A 22,972-nucleotide genomic window follows, 5' to 3' on the forward strand; every position below is an offset into this window, starting at 1 on the left:
GCAGTGGTGCGATCTCGGCTCACTGCAAGCTCCGCCTCCCAGGTTCACACCATTCTCCTGCCTCAGCCTCCCGAGTAGCTGGGACTACAGGCGCCTTACACCACGCCCAGCTAATTTTTTGTATTTTTTTTAGTAGAGACGGGGTTTCACCTTGTTAGCCAGGATGGTCTCTGTCTGCTGACCTTGTGATCCGCCCACCTCAGCCTCCCAAAGTACTGGGATTACAGGCGTGAGCCACTGCGCCCGGCCTGATTTTTAAATTTTTTGTAGAGCTGGGATCTCACTCTCTTGTCCAGGCTGGTCTCAAACTCCTTGGGTTCAAGTAGTCCTCCTGCCTTAGCCTCTCATAGTGCTGGCTTATAGGTGTGAGCCGCCATGCCCAGCCTCGAAATATTTTCATTATACTTACAGGTTCAGCGTCCCTAATCCAAAATCTGAAATGCACCAATGAGCATTTTCCTTGAGCATCATGTTGGTGCTCAGAATGTTGGGACTCAAAACGTTTCAGCTTTTTGAGCATTTGGGTTTTAGATTAACCTGTGTCTGGGAATCTGCGAGAGCACCAGAGTTAATGATTGCTCTAGCCCAGCTTGGAAGTGGAGGAGGAAAGGATTCCTGAAAGAAGTAGCATGTGATGAGGCAGGTGAGGGAGGGCGTTCCTTTAGCCAGAAGTGTGGCGATGTAACTAGCTTGGTGTACATGGGACTATGGAAAGTTCAAGGTTTGTTGGAGTAAACTGTGGAATTGGGAATGTTAAGAGATGAGGCTGGATAAATAGTGGAGAGCCATATCATAGAGGGCATTGCACACCTTAGGAAGAATTATGTAAGGGTCTTAAACACAGAGTGACTTTGTCAGATTTGTTTTCCTTTTTTTTTTTTTTTTTTAACTTCCCACATTACAGATGTAGACTTTGTCCGATTTCTGTGTTAGATGATTCACTCTTGCAGCTGTGAGAAAGATGGACCTGAAAGGATAGGATGAGTGACCAGGTTTGGGGACCACTGAAGAAGTCCAGATAAAAATGATGAGAGCGGCCGGGTGCCATGGTCGTGCCTGTAATCCCAGCACTTTGGGAGGCCGAGGTGGGCGGATCACCTGAGGTCAGGAGATTGAGACCATCCTGGCTAACACAGTGAAACCCCGTCTCTACTAAAAAATACGAAAAATTAGCTGGGCGTGGTGGCGGGCACCTGTAGTCCCAGCTCCTCAGGAGGCTGAGGCAGGAGAATGGTGTGAACCCGGGAGGCGGAGCTTACAGTGAGCCGAGATCACGCCACTGCACTCCAGCCTGGGTGACACAGCAAGACTCCGTCTCAAAAAAAAAAAAAAGATGAGAGCAGGCCGGGTGCAGGGGCTCACGCCTGTAATCCCAGCACTTTGGGAGGCCCAGGCGGTTGGATCACCTGAGGTCAGGAGTTTGAGACCAGCCTGACCAACATGGGGAAACCCCGTCTCTACTTAAAATATGAAAATTAGCCAGGCGTGGTGGTGCGTGCCTGTAATCCCAGCTACACAGGAGGCTGAGGCAGGAGAATCGCTTGAACCCAGGAGACAGAGGTTGCAGTGGGCTGAGATCCTACCACTGCACTCCACCCTGACAATGGGGTGAGACTCTGTCTCCAGAAAAATATATAAATCAGTAAAAATGATGAGAGCAGTGAAAGTAGAGGTAGGAAGAGGGGAACAGGTTTGATAAGAAGTTAGCAGGTAAAATCAGCAGAACTTTGTGGTCATGGGATGCTGAAAGAAAAGTGAAAAATGATGTGCAGATGTTGGCATGGGTGACTAGGTGGATGTTAGTGCCACCAACTGGAAGACTACATGAACAAGAGCAGGTTTAGGACAGAAGATAGAAAAATCTAGTTGAGGATATATAAAGTTGGAAGTTCTGAGAACATTTAGATGGAGGTGTCCAGCAGGCATCTGTTTATACCATATTTCTTCAGTTCCAACATACGTATTTAAGTACATGTATACACGTTTGTGTAGATTCCCCCTGCTACCTTAGTGGTGCCTCTTTAATTTTTTTTTTTTTTTTTTTTTTTTTTTTTTTTTTTTTTTTTTTGAGACGGAGTCTCGCCCTGTCGCCCAGGCTGGAGTGCAGTGGCCGGATCTCAGCTCACTGCAAACTCTGCCTCCCGGGTTTAAGCCATTCTCCTGCCTCAGCCTCCCGAGTAGCTGGGACTACAGGCACCCGCCACCTCGCCCGGCTAGTTTTTTTGTATTTTTAGTAGAGGCGGGGTTTCACTGTGTTAGCCAGGATGGTCTCGATCTCCTGACCTCGTGATCCACCCGTCTCGGCCTCCCAAAGTGCTGGGATTACAGGCTTGAGCCACCGCGCCCAGCTGCCTCTTTAATTGATGATTTGTGAGATTTGATTTAAAAAGTATGAGTTTGACATTCCAGAGAGAAATGAAACTAGAAAGGGAAGAGCAGTCAGGGATAACTTAGGGGTTCCGAGGTGAGTAGCAATCTGAAGCAGCATGGAGGATAGGTCTGGATCAAAGATGTAGATTTAGGAGTCTATCAGCAAAAGGTTGAAAGCTCAAGAATGAGTGACATCACCCAGGGACAGTGTAGAGTGAGAAGAGGAGAGGGACAGATTTGGAACTGTGGGGAATACCGAGATTAAGTGTGGCCAGAACCTGTGGGAGAGTGCTGGGTCTTGGAACCAAGGCCTTCAGGAACATGTGTCCAGAAATGGGGTGGATGCTTAGCAGTGTCAGTTGCCTAAGAGCATTGGGTTAGATAAGGACTGAAAAGTAGCCATTGGATTTGGCAGTTAGATAAGAACTGAAAAGTAGCCATTGGATTTGGCAGTTAGGACGTCATTGGTGACCTTAGCAGGAGCTGTTACAGAAATAGTAGGGATGGAAGCCAGATGGCAGTGGGTGAGGCTTCATGGAAAGTGAGTGAGTAGAGATAGCAAGGACAGTCTGTTTGCCAGTTGAAGAGAAGGAAGGACATCAGATGCCACCTAGCGGGAGCTGTAAGTCAATGCAGGTGTTTGAATGGCAGTGACCTGAGTATGTTTTAATTAAGGAGCCCAGTAGCAGTTCAGTGTACAATAGAAAAGTGTGGTAACTGGCCGGACGCAGTGGCTCCCACCTGTAATCCCAGCACTTTGGGAGGCCGAGGTGGGCGGATCACCAAGTAAGGAGTTCAAGACCAGCCTGGCCAATATGGTGAAACCCCATCTCTACTAAAAATAAAAAAATTAGCTGGGCGTGGTGGCGGGTACCTGTAATCTCAGCTACGTGGGAGGCTGAGGCAGGAGAATTGCTTAAACCTGAGAGGTGGAGGTTACAGTGAGCCAAGATCGTGCCACTGTACTCCAGCCTCGGCAACAGAGCAAGACTCCGTCTCGAGGAAAAGAAAAAAAGAACAGTAGGTAATTGATGCACAGAGGTGCAGAGGGTCTCACTAGGGATAGAATGAAGAGCAAGCAGAAGACAAATCCTCTGAACCTAACAGGAAAGCGGTCTGGATATAGATGAGGTTAGTGGGAAGCTGTAACAGGAGTTTGAGTTTTTCAGCTTCAGTTGGGCTGGAGTGAGGGGAGAGTTGTGTGTCGTGAATTTGATGGTGTTAGGGTATGATGATTGCTGAAGAAACAGAGAGAGACTGGAAGGCGTGTTGAGAGCTTAGGTGGGTTTTGGGCAGACAGCTCTAAGTAAGCATTTGTTTTTCCCAGAATCACTTAGTTACGCAGTGACAGGGATGGAGAAGGTGGATAGATTATACTGGTGATTAAGGAATAGAGTTTTGTTAGAAGACAGTTGTGGAGTGGTAAGGGATTGGGTGCAAGGGAATCAAGAGTGCAGGACCCAGCTGGGCGTGGTGGCTCACGCCTGGAATCCCAGCACTTTGGGAGGCCGAGGCGGGTGGATCACAAGGTCAGGAGATCGAGACCATCCTGGCTAACGTGGTGACACTCTGTCTCTACTAAAAATACAAAAAATTACCCGGGTGTGGTGGCGGGCACCTGGGAGGCTGAGGCAGGAGAATGGCGTGATCCCGGGAAGCGGAGCTTGCAGTGAACTGAGATCACGCCACTGCACTCCAGCCTGGGCGACAGAGCAAGACTCCGTCTCAAAAAAAAAAAAAAAAGAGTGCTGGACCCCACTGGGATCCTGGAATAGGGGAGAGAAGAGAGAGCAGAAAAGGCCATTGGCCTGGAAAGAATTGTAGGGATCAGGGAACTATATAAGAAGTTAGAGGCTGAGGAGTGGAGGAGTGCTGAGAGGCTGAGGAGTGGAGGAGGGTGAGAGGGTGAGGAGTGGAGGAGGGTGAGAGGGTGAGGAGTGGAGGAGGGTGAGAGGGTGAGGAGTGGAGGGGGGTGAGAGGGTGAGGAGTGGAGGGGGGTGAGAGGGTGAGGAGTGGAGGAGTGCTGAGAGGCTGAGGAGTGGAGGAGGGTGAGAGGGTGAGGAGTGGAGGGGGGTGAGAGGGTGAGGAGTGGAGGAGGTTGAGAGGGTGAGGAGTGGAGGAGGGTGAGAGGGTGAGGAGTGGAGGAGGGTGAGAGGGTGAGGAGTGGAGGAGGGTGAGAGGGTGAGGAGTGGAGGAGGGTGAGAGGGTGAGAGTGGAGGAGGGTGAGAGGGGGAGGAGGGTGGAGGAGGGTGAGAGGGTGAGGAGTGGAGGAGGGTGAGAGGGTGAGGAGTGGAGGAGGGTGAGAGGGTGAGGAGTGGAGGAGGGGAGGAGGAGTGGAGGAGGGTGAGAGGGTGAGGAGTGGAGGAGGGTGAGAGGGTGAGGGTGGAGGAGGGTGAGAGGGTGAGGAGTGGAGGAGGGTGAGAGGGTGAGGAGTGGAGGAGGGTGAGAGGGTGAGGGTGAGGGAGTGGAGGAGGGTGAGAGGGTGAGGAGTGGAGGAGGGTGAGAGGGTGAGGAGTGGAGGAGGGTGAGGAGTGGAGGAGGGTGAGAGGGTGAGGAGTGGAGGAGGGTGAGAGGGTGAGGAGTGGAGGAGGGTGAGAGGGTGAGGAGTGGAGGAGGGTGAGAGGGTGAGGAGTGGAGGAGGGTGAGAGGGTGAGGAGTGGAGGAGGGTGAGGAGGGTGGAGGGTGAGGAGTGAGGGTGAGGAGTGGAGGAGGGTGAGAGGGTGAGGAGTGAGGAGGAGGGTGAGAGGGTGAGGAGTGGAGGAGGGTGAGAGGGTGAGGAGTGGAGGAGGGTGAGAGGGTGAGGAGTGGAGGAGGGTGAGGAGTGGAGGAGGGGTGAGAGGGTGAGGAGTGGAGGAGGGTGAGAGGGTGAGGAGTGGGAGGGGAGGGTGAGAGGGTGAGGAGTGAGGAGGAGAGGGTGAGGGTGAGGAGGGTGAGGAGTGAGGAGTGGAGGAGGGTGTGAGGAGTGGAGGAGTGGAGGAGGGGTGAGAGGGTGAGGAGTGGAGGAGGGTGAGAGAGGGTGAGGAGTGGAGGAGGGGAGAGAGGGTGAGGAGTGGAGGAGGGGGAGGGTGAGGAGTGGTGGAGGGGAGTGGAGGGTGAGGAGTGGAGGAGGGTGAGAGGGTGAGGAGTGGAGGAGGGTGGAGGAGTGAGGAGGGTGTGGAGTGGAGGAGGGTGAGAGGGTGAGGAGTGGAGGAGGGTGAGAGGGTGAGGAGTGGAGGAGGGTGAGAGGGTGAGGAGTGGAGGAGGGTGAGAGGGTGAGGAGTGGAGGAGGGTGAGAGGGTGAGGAGTGGAGGAGGGTGAGGAGTGGAGGAGGGTGAGGAGTGGAGGAGGGTGAGAGGCTGAGGAAGCGGTTGGCTCTAGCACAGGCTCTGGAGTCAGGTGGGTTCACATCATACCTTTGTCATGTTACTAGTTGGGATCTTGGGACAATTGCCCATGTTGGGCCTCAATTCCCTCATCTGTAAAATAGGGATACTGATAAGACCTAGCTCAGACGGCTTTTGTGAGAATTAAATGAAATAGGGTATTTAGTGAACCATACTACTTGATAAATTGCTTGATAAAGCTGGGCACGGTGGCTTATGCCTGCAATCCCAGCACTTTTGGAGGCCGAGGTGGGAGGACTGCTTGAGCTCAGGAATTCGAGACCAGCTTAGGCAACATAGCAAGATCCTATTTATATTTAAAAATAAATAAATAGGCTGGGCGCGGTGGCTCCCGTCTGTAATCCCAGCACTTTGGGAGGCCAAGGTGGGTGGATCACGAGGTCAGGAGTTCGAGACCAGCCTGGCCAATATGGTGAAAGTCCGTCTCTACTAAAAATACAAAAATTAGCATGGTGTAGTGGTGTGCACCTGTAGTCCAGCCACTTGAGAGGCTGAGGCAGAAGAATTGCTTGAACCTGGGAGACAGAGATTGCAGTGAGCCGAGAACATGCCACTGCACTCCCGCCTGGGCAACAGAGAGAGATTGTCTCTCAAAAAATAAATAAATAAATAAATAATATAAATTAAGATAGATTTTAAAAATATGTTTAAAAAGCTATATTGGCTATGCACGGTGGCTCACGCCTACAATCCCAGTACTTTGGGAGGCCGAGGCAGGCGGATCACGAGGTCAGGAATTCAAGACGAGCCTGACCAATATGGTGAAACCCCATCTCTACTAAAAATACAAAAATTAGCTGGGCGTGGTGGCGTGTGCCTGTGATCCCAGCTACTCGGGAGGCTGAGGCAGGAGAATAACTAGAACCCCGGAGGTGGAGGTTGTAGTGAGCTGAGATCGTGCCACTGCACTCCAGCCTGGGTGACAAAGTGAGACTCCATCTCAAAAAAAAAAAGAGGCTGGGCGCGGTGGCTCAAGCCTGTAATCCCAGCACTTTGGGAGGCCGAGACGGGCAGATCACGAGGTCAGGAGATCGAGACCATCCCGGCTAACACGGTGAAACGCCGTCTCTACTAAAAAACACAAAAAAACTAGCCGGGCAAGCTGGCAGGCGCCTGTAGTCCCAGCTACTCGGGAGGCTGAGGCAGGAGAATGGCATAAACCTGGGAGGCGGAGCTTGCAGTGAGCTGAGATCCGGCCACTGCACTCCAGCCTGGGTGACAGAGCGAGACTCCATCTAAAAAAAAAAAAAAAAAAAAAAAGGCTATGTCATGGGCAAGTTCTATAACTTGTTTTTTTAATGAAGACTTAAGAGGTATAATGTATATAAATTTCTGGGAGGCCGAGACGGGCGGATCACAAGGTCAGGAGATCGAGACCATCCTGGCTAACACGGCGAAACCCCGTCTCTACTAAAAACACAAAAAATTAGCCGGGCGAGGTGGCGGCGCCTGTGGTCCCAGCTACTTGGGAGGCTGAGGCAGGAGAATGGCGGGAACCCGGGAGGCGGAGCTTGCAGTGAGCTGAGATCTGGCCACTGCACTCCAGCCTGGGCGACAGAGCGAGACTCCGTCTCAAAAAAAAAAAAAAAAAAAAAAAATAATAATAATAATGTATATAAATTTCTTACCATGGTACCTAGTACATGTAGACCTGAGTAAATATTATTTTCCTTCCTACCTCTTATCCCCCAGGAATTTCTGCTATTTAGTAAAGGAACACTGGACTTCTCAGGAATTTATGCTTCCTTCCGTTCTGGGATAGAGCACTGTTAACTACAACAGAAGTACTGTGTTCCGTTACACACATAGCAATTCCAAGTGCAGTCAGGGAATTTACTAAACCTAATGGGAATTGTCCACTTGCCTTTACTCCAATATCTAGCCCATCCTGGCCCTGGCCCTCCTTTTTCTTTGAGATGGAGTCTTGCTCTGTCGCCCAGGCTGGAGTGTAGTGGCATAATTTCTGCTCACTGCAACCTCCGCCTCCCGGGTTTAAGTAAAAATCCTGCCTCAGCCTCCTGAGTAGCTGAGATTACAGGTGCCTGCCACCATGGCTGGCTAATTTTTGTGTTTTTAGTAGAGATGGGGTTTCACCATGTTGGTCAGGCTGGTGTTGAACTCCTCACCTTATGATCCGCCCGTCTCGGCCTCCCAAAGTGCTGGGATTACAAGCGTGAGCCACCGCGCCCAGCCCCCTCCTTTCTGTAGATCTGCCCGGTTGTCTCATCCTGTGGACATGTGAGATGCTCAGTCTCGCTTTCGTATTAGGGTTTAAGCTGTTATCTCACCTGCAGTCCTTTCTCCTTGCTTGTCTGAATACTATTTGCTCAAAGCATATTACTATGGTAACTCCAGCCAACGTACTTTCACCTCAATAATTATTCAGAAGACATTTTTTGCCTTAAAGTCTTGACTATATCATTTGATATTTTGTGGTTTGCTGTCTTGTTTTATTGAGCTTTTCAAATAAACAGCTTTGGTTTCATTTTTCTCTTTTTTGTTGCTTTTTTTTTTTTTTTTTTTTTTTTGAGATGGGTTCTCTGTGACCCAGGTTGTGCAGTGTCACAGTCTCAGCTCACTGTAATCTCTGCCTCCCAGGCTCAGGAGACCCTCCCACCTTAGCCTCCCAAGTAGCTGGGACCACAGTCACATGCCGCCATGCCTGGGTGATTTTTCTTTGTATTTTGGATAGAGACAGTTTCGCCATGTTGCCCAGGCTGGTCTTGAATTCCAGAGCTCAGGTAATCCACCCCCCTGGGCCCTCAAAGTGCTGGGATTATAGGTGTGAGCCACTGCGCCTGGCCTTGTTGCATTGATTTCTTCTCTTATCATAGCCATCCCTTTGCTAGTTTGTTAAGATAAAAGATTAGATTATCAATTTTGGACCTTTCTCTCTTTTTTATTGGAGATGGAGTCTCGCCCTGTTATTCAGGCTGGAGTGCAGTGGCACGATCTTGGCTCACTGCCAGCTCTGCCTCCCGGGTTCACGCAATTCTTCTGCCTCAGCCTCCCAAGTAGCTGGGACTGCAGGCGCCCGCCACCATGTCCGGCTATTTTTTTAAATTTTTTTTATTTTTAGTAGAGACAGGGTTTCAATGTGTTAGCCAGGATGGTCTCAATCTCCTGACCTCGTGATCTGCCCACCTTGGCCTCCCATAGTGTTGGGATTACAGGTTTTAGCCACCACGCCCGGCCTGGACCTTTCTCTCTTTCTTTTTTTTTCTTGTTTTTTTTTTTTTTTTTTGAGGCGGAGTCTCACTCTCTCACCCAGGCTGGAGTGCAGTGGTGCAATCTTGGCTCACGGCAACCTCCACCCTAGGAGTTCAAGTGATTCTCCTGCCTCAGCCTCCTGAATAGCTGGGATTATAGGCGCCTGCCACTGCGCCAGCTAATTTTTTTTGTATTTTTAGTAGAGACGGGGTTTCACCATCTTGCTCAGGCTGGTCTTGAACTCCTGACCTCGTGATCCACCCGCCTTGGCCTCCCAAAGTGCTGGGATTACAGGCCTGAGCCACCGTACCCGGCTGACCTTTCTCTTTTTCTAATAGAATTACTCACTCTGTAAATTTTCTCTCAGCATTGCTTTAGCTTCATTCCTCACTTTTTTTTTTTTTGAGACAGAGTCTCACATTGTCACGCAGGCTGGAGTGCAGTGACGCGATCTCGGCTCACTGCAACCTCCGCCTACTCGGTTCAAGCAATTCTCCTGCCTCAGCCTCCCGAGTAGCTGGGATTACAGGTGTGTGCCACCACGCCCAGCTCATTTTTTTTTTTTTTTGTATTTTTAGTAGAGATGGAGTTTCACCATGCTGGCCAGGCTGGTCTTGAACTCCTGACCTCGTGATTCACCTGCCTTGGCTTCCCAAAGTGCTGGGATTACAGATGTGAGCCACCGTGCCTGGCCCCATTCCTCTCATTTTAATATGTTGTGTTTTCATTTTTATTTAGTTAAAAGTATGTGTATATATATATATATGTTTTTTTTTTTTTTTTTTTTTTTGGTTTTTTTTTTTTTTTTTTTTTTTTTTTTGGTTTGAGACAGTGTCAGTGTCGCTCTGTCGCCCAGGCTGGAGTGCAGTGGCATGATCTTGGCTCACGGTAACCTCCGCCTCCCGGGTTCAAGCAATTTTCCTGCCTCAGCCTCCTGAGTAGCTGGGATTACAGGCACCCACCACCGCGCCCAGCTAATTTTTGTATTTTTAGTAGAGACAGGGTTTCACCATGTTGGACAGGCTGGTCTCGAACCCCTGACCTCATGATCCACCCACCTCAGCCTCCCAAAGTGCTGGGATTGCAGGCATGAGCCACCATGCCCAGCCCGTGAAAAGTATATTCTAATTTCCCTTATCAGTTCATATTTCACCTGAGGTTGTTTTGAATTATGCTGTTTACATATTTGGAGGTTTCCCTTATTAGTTTCTACTTTGATTCCATGATGATTAGGAAACATGTTCTATATGATGTTAGTTTTTAAAAATGTATCAAAATTTTTTTTTTTTTTTTTTTTTTAATTTTTATTTTTTTAGTAGAGACGGGGTTTCACCGTGTTAGCCAGGATGGTCTCTATCTCCTGACCTCGTGATCCGCCCGTCTAGGCCTCCCAAAGTGCTAGGATTACAGGCTTGAGCCACCGCGCCCGGCCCAAAATTTTTTTAAAAAATAATTAATTAATTTAGAGGTGGGGTCTCATTCTTGCCTAGGCTGGTCTCAAACTCCTGGGCTCAAGCGATCCTCCCGCCTTAGCTTTCCAAAGAGTTAGGATTATGGGCATGAGCTACTGCATCTGGCTGAGGCTGACTTTTTTTTTTTTTTTTTTTTTTTGAGATGGAGTCTTGCTCTGTCGCGCAGGCTGGAGTGCAATGGCGTGATCTCGGCTCACTGCAAGCTCTGCCTCCCGGGTTCAGGCCATTGTCCTGCCTCAGCCTCCCAAGTAGCTGGGACTACAGGCGCCACCACCACGCCTGGCTTTTTTTTTTTTTTTTTTTTTTTTGGATGGGGTTTCACTGTGTTAGCCAGGATGGTCTCGATCTCCTGACCTTGTGATCCTCCCGCCTCGGCCTCCCAAAGTGCTGGGATGCTGGGATTACAAGCGTGAACCACCATGCCTGGCAGAGGCTGACTTTTTTTTTTTTTTTTTTTTTTTTTTTTTTTTGAGACGGAGTCTTGCTCTGTGCCCCAGGCTGGAGTGCAGTGGCGTGATCTCGGCTCACTGCAAGCTCCGCCTCCCGGGTTCACGCCATTCTCCTGCCTCAGCCTCCCGAGTAGCTGGGACTACAGGCGCCCGCCACCTTGCCCGGCTAATTTTCTTGTATTTTTAGTAGAGACGGGGTTTCACCGTGTTAGCTAGGATGGTCTCGATCTCCTGACCTCGTGATCCGCCCGTCTCGGCCTCCCAAAGTGCTGGGATTACAGGCTTGAGCCACCGCGCCCGGCCGAGGCTGACTTTTTGATGTCCTAGCATACAGTCTATCGTGGTGCCTGTCCCATGTGTGCTGGAAAAGATCTGTTAATCTGTATTCTGCTATTGTTAGGTTGAGTATTGTACAAATGTTAGGTTCAGTCAATTGGTTACATTGCTCAAGTCTTCTATATTCTTAGTGATAGTTTTTGTATACTTCTATCGGTTACTGAGGAGTATTAGAAATCTCTAGTAATCTCAGCACTTTGGGAGGCTGAGGCTGGTGGATGGCTTGAGCACAGGAGTTCGATCAAGACCAGCCTGGGCAACATAGTGAAACCCCATCTCTACAAAAAAATACAGAAATTAGCTGGTGTGGTGGTACATGCCTGTAGTCCCAGCTACTTGGGAGGCTGAGGTGGGAGAGTCTCTTGAGCCTGGGAGGTGGAGGCTGCAATGAGTGGAGATGGTGCCATTGCACTCCAGCCTGGGCAACAGAGCAAGACCCTGTCTCCAAAAACAGAGAGAAAACTCCAGTTACAGCTGTGAGTTTATTTTCTTTCAGGTCCATCATTTTTTAGATTCTGTTATTAGTTATATAATGTATTTAGGATTATTAGGTCTTCTGAACGAGTTGACTCCTTTATCGTATCAAATATCCCTCTGTATTCCTGATAGTATTCCATGGTCTGAAGTCTTTGTTTTAACATCAGTAGTGCCACTCCAGCTTTGTTTTGTGTTTACATGGGTGTATTTTTCCATCTTTTTACTGTTAATCTGTGTCTTTGTAATTAAAGTTTATTTCCTATCAATAGCATATAGTTGGATCTTTTTTTTGTTGTTGTTTTTGAGATGGAGTCTCTCCCTTTGTTGCCCAGGCTGGAGTGTAGTGGCGTGATCTTGGCTCACTGCAACCTCTGCCTCCCAAGTTCAGGTGATTCTCCTACCTCAGCCTCCCAAGTAACTGAGTCTACAGGCGCATGCCACCATGCCCAGCTAATTTTCGTATTTTTAGTAGAGACTGGGTTTCACCATGCTGGCCAGGCTGGTTTCGAACTCCTGACCCCGAGGCCCGCCTTGGTCTCCCAAAGTGCTGGGATTACAGGTGTGAACCACCGAGCCCGGCGTTTTTATTTAAATCCAGTTTGACAATGTTTGCTTTACAAATGGTTTGAATACCTCAATTAAGGTTAATGTAACCATCAATGTGGCAATTAGGTCAGTTTAAATCTATCATCTTATTTTTTTTTAATTTATTTTTTCTGTTTTTCTCTTGTCATGCCTTCTTCTGAATTTAGTTATTTTATGACTTTATCTCCACTCTTCACTTATTTGGCTACATGGTTTTTTTCTTCTTATTTGCTCTAAGATTTACAGTATACATCCTTCACTTATCATGATCTACTGTGACCATTAGTCTACTACGGATCGGTTAACATATAGTACAAGAACCTTAGAATAATATACTTTAACTTCCACTCCCACTCTTAGTAGTATTTTTGTCATAACATTTTAGTTGTACATGTATTATAAGTGCTATAATACTTTGTTACTCTTTTTGCTTTGAACAGCCTTTATCTTTTATAGAAATTGCAAAATGAGAAAAAATATTTTTTGCATTTTACCCACATACTATTTCTATTTCTGGTGTTCCTCACTACTTTGTATAGCTCCATCTGGTGTGCTTTTTCTTTTCTTTTTTTTTTGAGACAGAGTCTCGCTCTGTCTCCCAGGCTGGAGTGCAGTGGTGCGATCTCAGCTCACTGCAACCTCTGCCTCCTGGGTTCAAATGATTCTCCTGCCTCAGCCTCCTGAGTAGCTGGGATTACAGGCACCTGCCACCACACCTGGCTAATTTTTGTATTTTTAGTAGAGACGGGGTTTTGCCATGTTGGCCAGGCTGGTCTCCCAACTCCTGGGCTCAAGCAGTCCTCCCACCTTGGCCTCCCAAAGTGCTGGGATTATAGGCGTGAGCCACTGCGCCCAGCCTCATTGTGATTTTGCTTTCTATTTCCCTAGTGACTAATGATGTTGAACTCAAATCTTTCTTGAGTAGTAGAGATAAAATAACTGGATCAAGTAAGTAGTCTCCCCCCTCCCCGCCCTGGCTCATTTGTAATTGACTTTTTTTCCTACTGTCTTTAGATTGTGAATAAGTGGAATACAGCTCTGATTGGCCTTATGACATACTTTCGGGAGGCTGTGGTGAACACCCAGGAGCTCTTGGACTTACTGGTAAAGTGTGAGAACAAGATCCAGACACGCATCAAGATCGGACTCAACTCCAAGATGCCAAGTCGGTTCCCCCCAGTTGTGTTCTACACCCCTAAGGAGCTGGGTGGACTTGGCATGCTCTCAATGGGCCATGTGCTTATCCCCCAGTCCGACCTCAGGTACAGCCCGGTTAAACATATTTCTAAAGCCTGTTGCTTAGGCCCTGAGGGAAGTGGGTGTTTCTTTAGTTTTAGGCTTTATTTTTTCTTTAATCTTGGTTGTACCCCAAACAGGTGGTCCAAGCAGACAGATGTAGGTATCACACACTTTCGTTCAGGAATGAGCCATGAAGAAGACCAGCTGATTCCCAACTTGTACCGCTACATACAGCCGTGGGAGAGCGAGTTCATTGATTCTCAGCGGGTCTGGGCTGAATACGCACTCAAGAGGCAAGAGGCCATTGCTCAGAACAGGTGGGCATCTAGGAGGGCATGCCAACCCTGGGGCAGGGGCAGGTGGTGGCCTTTGGACTGTGTGTGGAGTTCAGGGTCAGAGCATGCCATGGTTTTATGGAGGTGAGAAGGCTGGTTCTACTGACCCTAATTATTTTTGGCCAGGAAGGAGTGCTGAGCTCCTCATGTGAGATTGCGTTTTGACTTGAATCTTTCTTTTTTTGGAAGACGCCTGACTTTGGAAGACCTAGAAGATTCATGGGATCGTGGCATTCCACGAATCAATACCCTCTTCCAGAAGGACCGGCACACACTGGCTTATGATAAGGGCTGGCGTGTCAGAACTGACTTTAAGCAGTATCAGGTATGTGGAGGGAGGAGATTTTCCCTGAATCAGGAAAACCCATGACTATCCCAGAAACTGGGGCACCCAGAAGCTTGACCGTGCCTGCCTTCCTATCTAGGTTTTGAAGCAGAATCCATTCTGGTGGACACACCAGCGGCATGATGGGAAGCTCTGGAACCTGAACAACTACCGTACAGACATGATCCAGGCCCTGGGCGGTGTGGAAGGCATTCTGGAACACACACTCTTTAAGGGCACTTACTTCCCTACCTGGGAGGGGCTTTTCTGGTGAGGATTCTCCTCTCTTAGAAGGACCTGTCACAACCCTTTGAGCTCATCTCTTATGTACCTCTGTGATTTCCTGTGGTGTTCCCCAGACAGCCACCTCCAGGAGGTCAGCAGTGTGCTGGGAGATGGCAGGATATCACCTCACCTGTATCTCTTGCTCCTCAGGGAGAAGGCCAGTGGCTTTGAGGAGTCTATGAAGTGGAAGAAGCTAACTAATGCTCAGCGATCAGGATTGAACCAGATTCCCAATCGTAGATTCACCCTCTGGTGGTCCCCAACCATCAATCGAGCCAATGTGAGTGTGATTGATAGACACTGGAGATAGGAAGCTAAAAATAGTTGTTTCTTCTTGCCTTGGTTATGTCATGAGCACCCGAGTCTCTCGATCTCTAATGTCCCATTGTCGTTTTCCTGGCAGGTATACGTAGGCTTTCAGGTGCAGCTAGACCTGACGGGTATCTTCATGCACGGCAAGATCCCCACGCTGAAGATCTCTCTCATCCAGATCTTCCGAGCTCACTTGTGGCAGAAGATCCATGAGAGCATCGTTATGGACTTGTGTCAGGTGGGCTGGAATCGAGGGAGAGGGTGCTAGAGAGTCGGCTCAGCTTGTCCTTTTGCATATGGGAAATCCACCCTGGAAGCTCTGAGGATGAGACTCCTATTGCCTCATTATCGTATTCTACAAACTCTGATTTTAATTGGGCTTCCTTAACAAGTCTTAATGTCTCCATCTTTTCCTTCAGGTGTTTGACCAGGAACTCGATGCACTGGAAATTGAGACAGTACAAAAGGAGACAATCCATCCCCGAAAGTCGTATAAGATGAACTCTTCCTGTGCAGATATCCTGCTCTTTGCCTCCTATAAGTGGAACGTCTCCCGGCCCTCATTGCTGGCTGACTCCAAGTAAGTGCCTCAGGACCCAGCCCTGGGCAGCCAGGAACTTTAGTTTTCCTGTTCTTCTAGCACTGCAACTTTAGGAGTTGTCCCTGTCTGCCTTTGTTTCAAACTTGGAGCCAGTGCTACCCCTGGAGCCTATCCACACCCTTAAGTCAGAGCTGCTGATTCTCTGGGGTCTTGCTGATCTGGAACAAGTTGGTGGAGTGGGTGGGATGGTGTTGGGATTTAAGTGGTTCTGGGGGCATTGGTTATGCCCATGGGTTCCTAGAAGCTTGAACCCTCTTCATCTTCAGGGATGTGATGGACAGCACCACCACCCAGAAATACTGGATTGACATCCAGTTGCGCTGGGGGGACTATGATTCCCACGACATTGAGCGCTACGCCCGGGCCAAGTTCCTGGACTACACCACGGACAACATGAGTATCTACCCTTCGCCCACAGGTGTACTCATTGCCATCGACCTGGCCTATAACTTGCACAGGTGAGTTGAGGCTCAGAACCATGTATTTTCAGGCCAGGCGCAGTGGCTCATACCTGTGATCCCAGCATTTTGGGAGGCCGAGGTGGGCAGATTGCCTGAGCTTGGGAGTTTGAGACCAGTCTGGGCAACATGGTGAAATCCCATCTCTACTAAAATACAAAAAATTAGCTGGACGTGGTGGTCCGCACCTGTAGTCCCAGCTTCTCGGAAGGCTGAGTTGGGAGAATTGCTTGAACCCAGGAAGCGGAGGTTGCAGTGAGCCGAGATTGTGCCACTGCACTCCAGCCTGTGCGAGACTCTTGTCACACACACACACACACAATCCATGTATTTTCCATTAGCCCCATACTTTAATGTAGTCATACTTTTTTACTTCACCTGAGTGAGAGGAAGTGGCCCATTCCTCCTGTGGGTCACTGATTCTCTTCTCCAGCCTGTATGTACACATGAGCAGAGTGTTGTCAGCCTGGCCAACAGTCTTTCTTCCTCCGTAGAGTTGCAGTTTGTCTTGTTTCTGGGGCTATCAGCCTGGTCTTAACTTTTCTTGACCCTTTTACCTTCCCAGTGCCTATGGAAACTGGTTCCCAGGCAGCAAGCCTCTCATCCAGCAGGCCATGGCCAAGATCATGAAGGCAAACCCTGCCCTGTACGTGTTACGTGAACGGATCCGCAAGGGGTTACAGCTGTATTCATCTGAGCCCACTGAGCCTTATTTATCTTCTCAGAACTATGGTGAGCTCTTCTCCAACCAGATTATCTGGTTTGTGGATGACACCAACGTCTACAGAGTGACTATTCACAAGGTGAATGTTACCAGCAGTGTATGGGTGCGGGACTCTGTACAGGGCTGTGGGAGGGTAATGGGCTCAGTGTGTACATATGCTGGGAAGGAGGCAGGGTGGTGATGTGTAGGCCATGCTAACAAATGCAGTCCTTCTCTAGACCTTTGAAGGGAATTTGACAACCAAGCCCATCAACGGAGCCATCTTCATCTTCAACCCACGCACAGGGCAGCTGTTCCTCAAGATAATCCACACATCTGTGTGGGCGGGACAGAAGCGTTTGGGGCAGGTGAGCAGGTTTAAAGATGAAGAGGCCATAGAACCATGTTGCCTCTTATTCTTGGGGTGGACTGGGTAGTATTTACTGGTTTGTTAGATGAAAGGCTGAGAACATCTCATTTGGACTTATCCCCTAAATTCCTTGGGAAGTATTCTGTGGGAGGTCCAAGAGTATATGAGTTGCTTCGTTCCCTTCCAGCTGGTCTGTTTCCTGAATTTCTTTTTCTTTTTTTTTTTTTTTTTTTTTTTGAGACGGAGTCTTGCTCTGTCACCCGGGCTGGAGTGCAGTGCCGGATCTCAGCTCAATGCAAGCTCCGCCTCCCGGGTTTACGCCATTCTCCTGCCTCAGCCTCCCGAGTAGCTGGGACGACAGGCGCCGCCACCTCGCCCGGCTAGTTTTTTGTATTTTTAGTAGAGATGGGGTTTCACCGTGTTAGCCAGGATGGTCTCGATCTCCTGACCTCGTGATCCACCCGTCTCGGCCTCCCAAAGTGCTGGGATTACAGGCTTGAGCTACCGCGCCCGGCCTTGTTTCCTGAATTTCTAACCTTTCTTGAACAGGGCTATCAAAAATCATTTTTCTAGGCCGGGCACGGTGGCTCAAGCCTGTAATCCCAGCACTTTGGGAGTCCGAGACGGGTGGATCACGAGGTCAGGAGATCGAGACCATCCTGGCTAACCCGGTGAAACCCCGTCTCTACTAAAAAATACAAAAAACTAGCCGGGCGAGGTGGCGGGCGCCTGTAGTCCCAGCTACTCGGGAGGCTGAGGCAGGAGAATGGCGTAAACCCGGGAGGCGGAGCTTGCAGTGAGCTGAGATCCGGCCACTGCACTCCAGCCCGGGTGACAAAGCGAGAGACTCCGTCTCAAAAAAAAAAAAAAAAAAAAAAAATCATTTTTCTAAAGGCAACACTTATTCTTGAAACATCCACTTTGACTCAGTCTCTTCTCTACCTCAGAACTCTTGCTGAATTAACTCTTCTTTAGCTTCCTAGACATTCAACATCTGGCTGGGCTGTATCTGTCCAGCCAGTTTCTCTTCCTTTACATTTATAGCATATTTCATCTTACAGTCAGTCCAGGATCTTAGTAGCCCAAACCCCGATGCTCATCTCCACATCTGTGTTTTGCTCGTATTTTTCTTTCTAGAATGAACTCCCCTCTTTGCTCTGTTAATCACAGTCCCTCCTTAAGACACGTTTTTTTGTGCAGCTTTTTTCTGATCCTAGTAGCCTTAATTTATTTTGCTCCTGAACTCCGTAATGCAGTATATGGTTTAGCACATACTCGTGTCAGCGTGTGGTATTGTCTTATTGAAAGGGGCCGTCAGCCTGGTCATTGGACACGGCCGATACTCTTCTACCTTCTAAGTGCCTAACATTTAACACCAGCGTTCAGTAGAAACATAGTTGGATTATTTCAAAACTAGGATATTCTGTTCTAGTTGATCTAGGAGGGTAGAGACTAAATTTCCATTTTCTTCTCTCTTGCTTTTAAGTTGGCTAAGTGGAAGACAGCTGAGGAGGTGGCCGCCCTGATCCGATCTCTGCCTGTGGAGGAACAGCCCAAGCAGATCATTGTCACCAGGAAGGGCATGCTGGACCCACTGGAGGTAAGAGGGTGGGTGGGGTAGAAGAAAAGAAACTGAGACCTTTAGGCCGTTTCTCATCTTGGACTTGATCTTGTCTTAGGTGCACTTACTGGACTTCCCCAATATTGTCATCAAAGGATCGGAGCTCCAACTCCCTTTCCAGGCGTGTCTCAAGGTGGAAAAGTTTGGGGATCTCATCCTTAAAGCCACTGAGCCCCAGATGGTTCTCTTCAACCTCTACGATGACTGGCTCAAGACTATTTCATCTTACACGGTATGAACCTCGGGAAGAGAAGATCGCTGGAGGAGGAGCAGGTTTAGGGTCAGGAGAAGATCCTGTGTCTTAGGTTTTTTCCGTTTTCACATTTTTAGACTATAGATTGGGTGGGAACTCTTGACTGTCATGAGGGTTTAAGACCTTAAAGTTAAAAATCAACTCTTGGGGCCGGGCACGGTGGCTCACACCTGTAATCCCAGCACTTTGGGAGGCTGAGGTGGGTGAATCACCTGAGGTCAGGAGTTTGAGACCAGGCTGGCCAACATGACGAGACCCCATCTCTACTAAAAATACAAAAAAAATTAGCCGGGTGTGGTGGGACGTACCTGTAGTCCCAGCTACTTGGGAGGCTGAGGCACCAGAATCACCGGAACCCAGGAGGCAGAGGTTGCATGAGTCGAGATGGTACCATTGCACTCCAGCCTGGGCGACAGAGTGAGACTGTCTCAAGAAAAATAAATAAATAAAAAAGGCCAGGCGCGATGGCTCACGCCTGTAATCCCAATACTTTGGGAGGCTGAGGTGGGTGGATCACGAGGTCAGGAGATTGAGACCATCCTGGCTAACAGGGTGAAACTCCATCTCTACTAAAAATACAAAAAATTAGCCAGGCGTGCTGACAGGTGCCTGTAATCCCAGCTACTCCAAAGGCTGAGGCAAGAGAATGGCATGAACCCGGGAGATGGAGCTTGCAGTGAGCTGAGATTGCGCCACTGCACCCCAGCCTGAGCGACAGAGCGAGACTCTGTCTCAAAAAAAAAAAAAAAAAAAAAATTTTGGGTTTCATGAAAGGTTAGAATTAAAGTGGGAGAGCCTCAAGCAGCTGACCTACCTCACTCTTCCAAATCTTTTCCTAGGCCTTCTCCCGTCTCATCCTGATTCTGCGTGCCCTACATGTAAACAATGACCGGGCAAAAGTGATCCTGAAGCCAGACAAGACTACTATTACAGAACCACACCACATCTGGCCCACTCTGACTGATGAAGAGTGGATCAAGGTCGAGGTGCAGCTCAAGGATCTGATCTTGGCTGACTACGGCAAGAAAAACAAGTGAGCAGTGCTGGTGGGGAGACAGATAGGAGGTCTGTATATGGTTTTCTGGGGTTTGGAAGCATTTAGGCTTACAAGTTTCTCAAGAAGGCCAGGTACAGTGGCGCATGCCTGTAATCCCAGCACTTTGGGAGGCTGAGGTGGGTAGATCATTTGAGGTCAGGAGTTTGAAACCATCCTGGCCAACATGGTAAAACCCCGTCTCTACTAAAAATACAAAAATTAGCCAGGTGTGGTGGCACTCGCCTGTGATCCCAGCTACTTGGGAGGCTGAGGCAGGAAAATTGCTTGAACCTTGAGGGCAGATGTTGCAGTGAGCCAAGATTGCGCCACTGCACTCCAGCCTGGGTGACAAGAGTGAGACTCTGTCTCAAAAAAAAAAGAAAAGGGCCGGGCGCGGTGGCTCAAGCCTGTAATCCCAGCACTTTGGGAGGCCGAGACGGGCGGATCACGAGGTCAGGAGATTGAGACCATCCTGGCTAACACGGTGAAACCCCATCTCTACTAAAAAATACAAAAAACTAGCCGGGCGAAGTGACGGGCGCCTGTGGTCCCAGCTACTCGGGAGGCTGAGGCAGGAGAATGGCGTAAACCCGGGAGGCAGAGCTTGCAGTGAGCTGAGATCCGGCCACTGCACTCTAGCCTGGGCGACAGAGCCAGACTCAGTCTCAAAAAAAAAAAAAAAAAAAAAAAAAAAAGAAAAGTTTATCAATAAATTATCTTGTCTTGGCCGGGCTTGAGTGCTCATGCTAGTAATACCAGCACTTTGGGAGGCCGAGGTGGGAGGATTGCATGAGCCAAGAGTTGAAACCAGCCTGATCAACAAAAGAGACTGACCCTATCTCTATAAAAGAAAAAATTTAAAACAGGTGTGATAGTGCACGCCTGTAGTGCCAGCTTCGTGGAGGCTGAGGCAAGAGGCTTGCTTGAGCCCGGGAGTTTGAAGCTGCAGTGAGCCATGATTATGCCACTGTACTCCCGCCTGAGTGACAGAGCAAGACCCTATCTTGAAAACAAGGAAAGAAATTATCTGACAGTCTCATAGAAGAGAGATACAGCAGTGTCTTTCTTTTTGTTTGTTTGTTTGTTTTTGTTTTTTTTTGAGACGGAGTCTCGCTCTGTCGCCCAGGCTGGAGTGCAGTGGCCAGATCTCGGCTCACTGCAGGCTCCGCCTCCCGGGTTCACGCCATTCTCCTGTCTCAGCCTCCCGAGTAGCTGGGAGTACAGGCGCCGCCACCTCGCCCGGCTAATGTTTTTGTATTTTTAGTAGTGATGGGGTTTCACTGTGTTAGCCAGGATGGTCTCGATCTCCTGACCTCGTGATCCGCCCGCCTCAGCCTCCCAAAGTGCTGGGATTACAGGCTTGAGCCACCGCGCCCGGCCAGTGTCTTTCAATAGTATGAGAAGCGTCTGTGTTTTAGGGCTTCATTCTGACTCTTGGCCGTTGTTTCTCACTGTTGCCATTTTGAACAGGGCATTTCTTTACTGTCCATACATGGTAAGAAGTTTGAACATCCAAGACCCTAAGTATCTGACACTGCTACCAAACACACACACACACACACACCTTCCTCTCCTCGTCTCCCTCCCTGTCATCGTGGCAACCCAAACTATTCATAGGGTGACTGACAATACCACCTCTGATTAAGAACCAGTATTGTAGGGTTTCTGGGGTTTCCATTTCTGAGAAGTGTTCCGTGCCAGAGCATTGTTTTGGTCAGGGAAGCGTGGGGTGTATGGATGCTAAACAGTGGCAAGGTGCACACGCCGTGTGCTGTCCCGCTTGGATCTGACGAATCTTGGAAGTGTTAGTACGCCTCCGTTTCACACTTCCTGTAGAAGCAGCTCTTGTGGATTGTCTGGGGCGTGAGTATAGGCTGCCCTGTCCTACCAAGTTACACCCTTTCCATTGAGGCAGAAGTGACCAAGGGGAAGGGATCCTTTTAATATAACCCACACCGTCCCCACAGTGTGAATGTGGCATCACTGACCCAATCGGAAATTCGAGACATCATCCTGGGTATGGAGATCTCGGCACCGTCACAGCAGCGGCAGCAGATTGCTGAGATCGAGAAGCAGACCAAGGAACAGTCGCAGCTCACGGCAACACAGACTCGCACTGTCAACAAGCATGGCGATGAGATCATCACCTCCACCACCAGCAACTATGAGACCCAGACTTTCTCATCCAAGACTGAGTGGAGGGTCAGGTACTGTGAGGGGCAAGAGGGTGGGGATGGAAAGGCCGGCTGCACTACCTAAGGTGCTGGGCTGAGCGATGCTGACACTCCCTACACGTTTTTAGGGCCATCTCTGCTGCCAACCTGCACCTAAGGACCAATCACATCTATGTTTCATCTGACGACATCAAGGAGACTGGCTACACCTACATCCTTCCCAAGAATGTGCTTAAGAAGTTCATCTGCATATCTGACCTTCGGGCCCAAGTGAGTAAGTGGACTCAGGCCACAGTGTGTGCCCAACACATTTTGTGCCTAAAACACCGACCTGAGATTGTCTAGAACTTGAGATGCTGGTTTCAAGATTCATGGATGAGTAATTATGCAAGGATAGCCAAAACAACGAGGCGGGTTTTGGCCCCATGAGATAGCAAAAGCTGTGGCAGCTGAGAGAAGGTAGTAAATGTAGTATTAACCTGATAGTATTTGGAAGAGAATAGATATGGTCAGAAACAAATTCCTGACCAGATGTACATGGTGGTTCACGCCTGTAATCCCAACACTAGGCTGGGCACAGTGGCTAATGCCTGTAATCCCAGCACTTTGGGAGGCCGAGGTGGTGGATCACCTGAGGTCAGGAGCTCAAGACCAGCCTGACCAATATGGTGAAACCCCGTCTCTACTAAAAATGCAAAAAATTAGCCAGGCATGGTGGCATGCGCCTGTAGTTGCAGCTACTAGGGAGGCTGAGACAGGAGAATTGCTTGAACCCAGGTGGGGGAGATTGCAGTGAGCCAAGATCGCGTCACTGCACTCCAGTCTAGGCAACAGAGGAAGACTCCATCTAAAAAAACAAAACAAAACAAAACAAAAAACCTTTGCCTGTAGTCCCATCTACTCAGGAGGCTGAGGTTGCTTGAACCAAAGCAGTGAGCTTTGATGACCACTGCACTCCAGGCGGGGCGCACTGGCTCA

General features: G+C 49.1%; 2 protein-coding genes across 2 annotated transcripts in view; one reads left to right on the forward strand and one right to left on the reverse strand.

Moving 5' to 3' along the window:
- SERPINF1 (serpin family F member 1) overlaps window positions 1-22,972 on the reverse strand; it is a 173,001-nt gene that overhangs the window by 97,110 nt on the left and 52,919 nt on the right. The window lies entirely within an intron of this gene.
- Window positions 1-22,972, forward strand: part of PRPF8 (pre-mRNA processing factor 8) — a 38,588-nt gene that overhangs the window by 13,114 nt on the left and 2,502 nt on the right. Inside the window, exons 25-39 of the mRNA XM_050763503.1 lie at window positions 13,297-13,544; window positions 13,659-13,838; window positions 14,046-14,181; window positions 14,282-14,451; window positions 14,617-14,746; window positions 14,870-15,016; window positions 15,198-15,358; window positions 15,646-15,837; window positions 16,403-16,640; window positions 16,780-16,908; window positions 18,397-18,510; window positions 18,590-18,763; window positions 19,624-19,817; window positions 21,788-22,027; window positions 22,123-22,264. Coding sequence (XP_050619460.1) covers window positions 13,297-13,544; window positions 13,659-13,838; window positions 14,046-14,181; window positions 14,282-14,451; window positions 14,617-14,746; window positions 14,870-15,016; window positions 15,198-15,358; window positions 15,646-15,837; window positions 16,403-16,640; window positions 16,780-16,908; window positions 18,397-18,510; window positions 18,590-18,763; window positions 19,624-19,817; window positions 21,788-22,027; window positions 22,123-22,264 — 2,595 coding nt within the window. The remainder of the gene's footprint in view (window positions 1-13,296; window positions 13,545-13,658; window positions 13,839-14,045; window positions 14,182-14,281; window positions 14,452-14,616; window positions 14,747-14,869; window positions 15,017-15,197; window positions 15,359-15,645; window positions 15,838-16,402; window positions 16,641-16,779; window positions 16,909-18,396; window positions 18,511-18,589; window positions 18,764-19,623; window positions 19,818-21,787; window positions 22,028-22,122; window positions 22,265-22,972) is intronic.

This window comes from Macaca thibetana, chromosome 16 (genome assembly GCF_024542745.1).
Source record: "Macaca thibetana thibetana isolate TM-01 chromosome 16, ASM2454274v1, whole genome shotgun sequence".
Lineage (NCBI taxonomy): Eukaryota > Metazoa > Chordata > Mammalia > Primates > Cercopithecidae > Macaca > Macaca thibetana.